This window comes from Harmonia axyridis, chromosome 4 (genome assembly GCF_914767665.1).
Source record: "Harmonia axyridis chromosome 4, icHarAxyr1.1, whole genome shotgun sequence".
NCBI classification, from domain to species: domain Eukaryota; kingdom Metazoa; phylum Arthropoda; class Insecta; order Coleoptera; family Coccinellidae; genus Harmonia; species Harmonia axyridis.
The window spans coordinates 48,568,105-48,574,409 of NC_059504.1; the positions used below are offsets into that span (position 1 = coordinate 48,568,105).

At 37.7% G+C, this 6,305-nt stretch overlaps 1 protein-coding gene across 1 annotated transcript; it reads right to left on the minus strand.

Moving 5' to 3' along the window:
* Nucleotides 1-3,469: 3,469 nt before the first annotated feature.
* Nucleotides 3,470-4,239, minus strand: LOC123678734 (neuroligin-4, Y-linked-like). The gene has a single exon (XM_045615893.1). The coding sequence runs from the start codon at nt 3,983-3,985 to the stop codon at nt 3,470-3,472; it is 516 nt and encodes a 171-aa protein (XP_045471849.1). The 5' UTR covers nt 3,986-4,239.
* Nucleotides 4,240-6,305: the final 2,066 nt, after the last annotated feature.

The following is a 6,305-nucleotide window of genomic DNA, read 5'->3' on the forward strand; positions in this document are numbered from 1 at the left end:
ATGAATAAAAAATATAGTTTTTTTCCAAAAAGTTTTCAGAAAGAATCGACATCTGAGTCCCATACATACGCAAAAATATTATTTTCAACTCAAGAGTTTGAAAAGTGTGCGCCTATGGTTTATGACTGTTTTGCAATTATCTCTGGCCAAGCGTTTTTATAGACTAGCTCAAGTGACTTTGGATATACTATACCAACTGAAATATTTTTGTTCTCTGGAATGAGTAATTATTATTTTATTCGAAAATAATAAATCAATTGGTGCAACAGTCAGAGCTATTATAAAGACATCTGTGAAAGAAATTCTCATTGTCCGTGTTGCATTTCAGTTCTCTCATCCATATTTTGATTGGCAAGATCGTAAACTACTCTTATCAATTATTCGTTAGGTATACTCGTATTAATTTGAATGAGGTATGGATACGTTGAACCAAGTAAACAAACATATGTCGAAGATTTGATTAGTCATTTTCGTCACTTGCTTCACCGAAGTTTAAAAATACATTCAGATGACTATGATTCAATAAACCAGTTTCATTTGATTCCTTTTTGAATGTTTTATCATGTCAGAGGTATATCCACATTTGAGTAATGAAAAAATTAGGAATGCGATTACAGCAGATGCTCAAAATGATTTTCGTTTAGTTCAATTCAAGAAGCCCTGCGATTCTCGAAACCTTACAATACTAATTTTTTGAAACGTCAAAATTCTACCCACATATAGCAATTATAGCCATCTGCATTATTTATACTTCGCAGAAGAAAACAATGTAAATGGAGCTATAACTCCGAAATTAAGGCATTTCTGTAAAGCGAACATTTCATAAAAAATATTCAGATAGACTTCCGTGAAAATACAATCACGTCTCCAAATAATCTGATCATAAAAATCCCATTGTCTAGTAACGCCAAAAACTGCGCTATAGCATGAGAGGCAAAATTTAGTTTTCTCAACTCCTGGTTGAACTAATACTTAGCCCTGATGTGTCCGATGATGAATTTTAAATAAGTTATAAACAACTATTCAAAAACAAATTTTTGGTAGTAAAAACATGGCAAACATAAATTTTGATTTAACTAAAATTAAATAACACTTAATAACGTTTAACACTTCGTCAAATTCATCCTGACCTTCCCCAACTTACGAGCAGATTTAAACCAGGTCGATGATGACAAACGGGGTGGATTTTATTCCATGCCAGAGATACATCACGTTACACACTTAACCTATTTTATGGAAAACGTTCGGAAACCTTGACTTCTCCTTGAACCCGAGGGTGACAATAGCTCTCTAGATTTTATTATCGATTTGATATTCAGGTTCTGCTAGATGAATGAATAATGCTTCATGGTAACTGTTCATCACCATGCAGATCATCGAATGACAGGAATTTCTTCTATAAAACACTCACCTTGATAGAATTTTGTTGTTGAAATTGAATAAATTATTATCATTTATCATTTTTTTTTGTGTGACACAATTGAATATAACGACATACTATGAAGATTTTCATGAAAAATCATCTGTAGGCGAGTCTGTGGGTTTCAGTCAACCTATAATCAAAAGATAACAAAGCGTGGATTTGCCTAATTGAATCCACGAAAGTCGTTTCCTTCAATCAGCCAGAGCAAAGAGAGCAGCTGAAAGGAAAAATCTCCGGATAAAGCCATTGTTCTTTCTCAGTCAGATATCTAATACAAATTGGGGATCCTTTGAAAAGATATTCCACTGTCTGCAGAAAAAATATTTGAACGATTGAAAAACCATCATGAAAATTCATGAGATGTTATTGTTTCATTTCAATTAGTGTTTTTATATCCAGGTAGAAGAAAATATTATACCTAATAGCATAGTTAGATTGAATGAATATGAGATAACCTACATTCCTTGAATTTCGTGATATGAAAAAATAAAAAAAAGGATTGCAGGGATTAATTTATACAGACTTATAAATCTCTTGAATCAGTGTTTTCCATCAGATGTTGCTGTAATTATTTTTTATGTGTAACTCAATTAATTTACTTGATCGTTCATCTTCGGAAGATCAAACTCATCCGAAACTACACTGAGCACAAAGTTATACCTATTCATCAAGAATATGATTGAAATGTCGATGCTATATTCCGTAAACTTATCATATTAATGGGCCATAAGCGATATATAGTCTGGGAGATGCTTCTAAAATTTCGCTGATTCAACAGTTTCCCTTTGAGAAATGATATTTGAGAAAATTCGGTGAATGAACTCAGCGAAATTAATATAACACTCCGTTAGTAGGGTGATATTAAAAATTACATAATGAAAATCACACAAACAGCGTATAGAGGGTGTTTTTAAATTGGAGGTCCAAAGGAAAATGAAAAATTCCTTGAATAATTTTGAGGAAAAAAAAGTTCTATCAACATTTTTCCGCAAAAAACTTGTTTTCGAGATACAGGGTGTTTCTTGGCGTCCTACTTTCTTGTGATGATTACACCAGCTTATCCAATACTTCTGAATAATTGTTACATAACAGAACTAATAACTGATTTATTCATCATAGCATACTAACTGAAATTTCATAATTTGGATTCTCATGAGGATTTCGAGAGAATTGTTTGAAATTTTTTCTCGAAATGATGTACATGAGAAAACATTATGTAACTCTATGAATATTCACTTTGAAGAACACAAACTGCAGGTTCATACAAATTGGAATCCATGCATACATTTGAGCTACAAAACTACCCACTTTCCCTATTCAAATTCCTGATGGGGTTGCAACCTTCTCCAGCGGGTTGCTAGTAGAAACAAGCTTTGTGTCCCAGATCATGTCCCCCTGTTATCAAAAATCGAGCTGTCTGAGTGTTTTCTAAAATTCTGATTCGTTGTTGAGTTATTGAGGGTGGACACTTTTAAATGAGACACCCTGTATGTTCCAAATTTCAGTTGAATATCTTGTGATGTCCAAATGTTATCACAATAAAACAAACAAAAATCAAACTTTAACACTCTGTATCATGAAAAAGAAGCATTTCTGGCCCCATGTTCACAATACTTTTTTTTAACAATTAAGGAATCTCTCAATTTTGTTTGTACTTTCACTCTGTATATCTGATTATCGATACAAGGTTGTCTGAACTATAGAAAATCAACAAGAAAACAGTTTGAACTGTATAGCACTACTTTGAGCAATGTGAAAGAAACATTCGTGTAGAATTCGTAGAAGAAGTCGTAAATTCCTTCGTGCAATAGACAAAAAGTATCCAGTCTACAACATGGAACCAAAATGAAATATTGAGAGCTTTTCAAATCTGCCTCTAATAAAGATTTCAAGTATCGTAAACTCAAAAGTATTTACAAATACTATGTATACCTTTTTTTTCTGGAAATTATTTCAAGCGGATATCAAAGACAAACACAAGAAAAATAGATCTAAACTCTTCCAAGTTCATCATGCGATTCCTAATGATAATTTTCTCGTCATACATCAAATCGCTGGTATTCTGAAACCCTGATACTTCAAGAGAACAAGACTCCTACCTTGAGCTGGAGCGTAGATATTCAAATAGAGACAATCCTCGCTTTGGTCCTGCAAATACGGAAGCAACCGCTTCAGGTGCTGTAACCTCCCCCTAGGCATCCTCTTGAGCGCCAGAGTTTCGTTCGCAATATCAGGTAACCTCTGAGGACAAACCGGTCCAAACTTGTCGGCCACTTTAACACCCGACCACAAAGCTCCCGTTACCGGTGGCATAAACCTAAGACGGCCTAGAGGAGGGCTGGCGTAGGGGATTCCCCGGAAGACTTCCACCGGCTCCAGATACTTAGAATCCAAGGTCACGATTACACCACTAACGTCACCATACTTGGTCCTGACCGTTCTGGACGTGAGCGGTACCCGCGTATCGCCAGCCGGCTCCGCGATCGCCACATCCTTCTGAACGACCAGAACTGACACCAACAGAACACTCGCGAAAACTGACAGGGGGAAATCGGGCGCCATCGCTTAACACTGTTTCAGCTTAGGGGTTTCAGGGTAAACTGGTGAAGATACGAGAATATACATGCTTATTTTTGGAAATCCAAGTCAAACCGGTTGAAACTCTACGCGGACAAGTGAGTTCCTGCACAAAAATCCCCCATAACAGGCGCGAACACGTTTGGATCCACAAAGATGAACTACTGACGATCCGTTGCAGGACGTAAAAACAGTTCAGGACTCGCCGGCAGCAGGAATTTTCGCATGATCGGCGGTGGTTCGGCTAGCGGTTCTTCAGGATAACTGGAGTCGCGAGCCTCAGGACGACGTCCTGCGCAAAAGCGCCATCTGTGTGCGCACGTTCGGATCGCAGGACCAAACGTCGATTCATTTAACACTCTTGGAGAATTCCGCGCTTGTTCTTTTGGCGGGACGGGGAACAGCGTTCGGTGACGGCGGTGACTTGGGGGTGGCTGTGTGGATGAACCATCCGGAATGGAAGGAATGCTGGTTCGACTGTGTGCGATCAGGATTTATTAGATTTTATGATTGCGAATATGGGAACAAGTTTTTTTTTTGGTTGGGTGAAGTTTGATACTTTTGATTGGTTGTATGTATGTGAGAAATGTTTCGGAAAAAATATTCTCAGGGAGGAAACTTTAACAGATCTCAATACAGTATCAGTGGTTTCTTGAATGTTAAATTGACAAAACCACAAATCCATTTGAAATTGAATCGTATTCTTATGTTAGTTCTCCCAGCAAATGAAGAGTTAGTGAATCGAATAGGAGATTTTAGTCATCTCATTCTCATTTTTATTCATAGGAGTTGGTTATCTGATAAGAAAACATCAGCTTCACAATTTGCCAGTTCGTGATGAAAGGACATCTGGTTCTTGTGAATCAAAATTTTCCAATTATTCGTTGAGTGAACTGGAAAGTTACTATCACAAGTAGAGTACCTACTTTTCTCAAAGTGCTATCTTCTAACTAAGGTTAGCTATCATCATGACAATTTTCACTTTGGACACAGACGTCCTTGAAAGCTGTGAAGCAGAACAGTTGAAACATTCTCGTATGTTGGCCAGCCATGAAATTCTTGTTCTACCAACATTTTTGCTACATAAAACATTGTTCATTTTTGACCTGGATTCAAAAATACCCGGAAACATCAGAAAAATTCTGTATTGTGCAACAAGTGGGGAAAGTCTTCATCATAATGTTATTCTCAATTAAGCATGTCAACTTCCAAGCCAAATTCTCGTCATTTGCGGAAAGTTTTGATTTTCTGTTCCAATATGAAGCAGACTGAGGCACATGGAATGCTCTCAAATATCTATGGTGAGGTCGTTATTTGTGAGAGAACGTTTCAAGACTGGTTTCAACGCATCAAGAACGGTGAATTTGACATCGAAGACCAGCATGACGATGGAAGAGAGAAGGTTTTCGGAGCTGCCGAATTGATCAAGACTCGTGTCAGAAGCAACAAGAATTGGCAGGATCATTGGGAGTGACGCAACAAACCATTTCAAAACGCCTGAAAGTTATGGGAATGATTCAGAAACAAGGAAATTGGGTGCCGTACGAGTTGAAGCCGAGAGATGTTGAACGGCGATTATTTGCTTGTGAACAGCTGCTTGCCAGGCAAAGACGGAAGGGATTTCTGCATTGAATTGTGACTGGAGACAAAAAATAGGTTCATTACGATAATCCTAAGCGCAGAAAATCATGGAGATATCCCGGCCATGCTTCCACGTCGACGGTCAAACCGAATATTCACGATTTCAAGATCATGCTCAGTAGTTGGGGGGACCAGCTCAGCGTAGTCTATTATGAAATAATCACAGGCGATCGTAATCGAATGCAATTAATGCGTTTGAGCCGGATATGAAAGACAAACGGCTGCAATACTACAAAAGTCATGATAAACAGATTTTTCTACATGACAATGCTCGACACAATGTTGCAAAGTGGTCAAGACGTGCTTGGCAACTTTGGAATGGGAAGTCCAACCTCACCCGCCGTTGCCCACTCGGACTTGTTTCGATCAATGGCACACGGCCTGGCTGACCAGCACTTATGAAGAAGTGAAAAATTGAATCGATTCGTGGATCGCTTTAAAAGATGAGCAGTTTTTTCAACGCGGGATTCGTACGCTGTCCAAAAGATGGGAGAAAGTAGTGGGAAGCGATGGACAATACCAGTTTTCTTCAATTAAGCCTCAAACTTCGGAAAAAAAGGCGGAAGCAAACTTGTATGCCTATGTAAATGAAACTTATTTTTGAAAATCCCCCTCATAATAGGATAAATACTTAATATTTGGTTTTAATTCAGTCCAATCAGGA

Excerpts from the sequence above, each read along its gene's own strand:
- LOC123678734 (XM_045615893.1), bottom strand. The coding sequence starts at position 3,985 with ATGGCGCCCGATTTCCCCCTGTCAGTTTTCGCGAGTGTTCTGTTGGTG.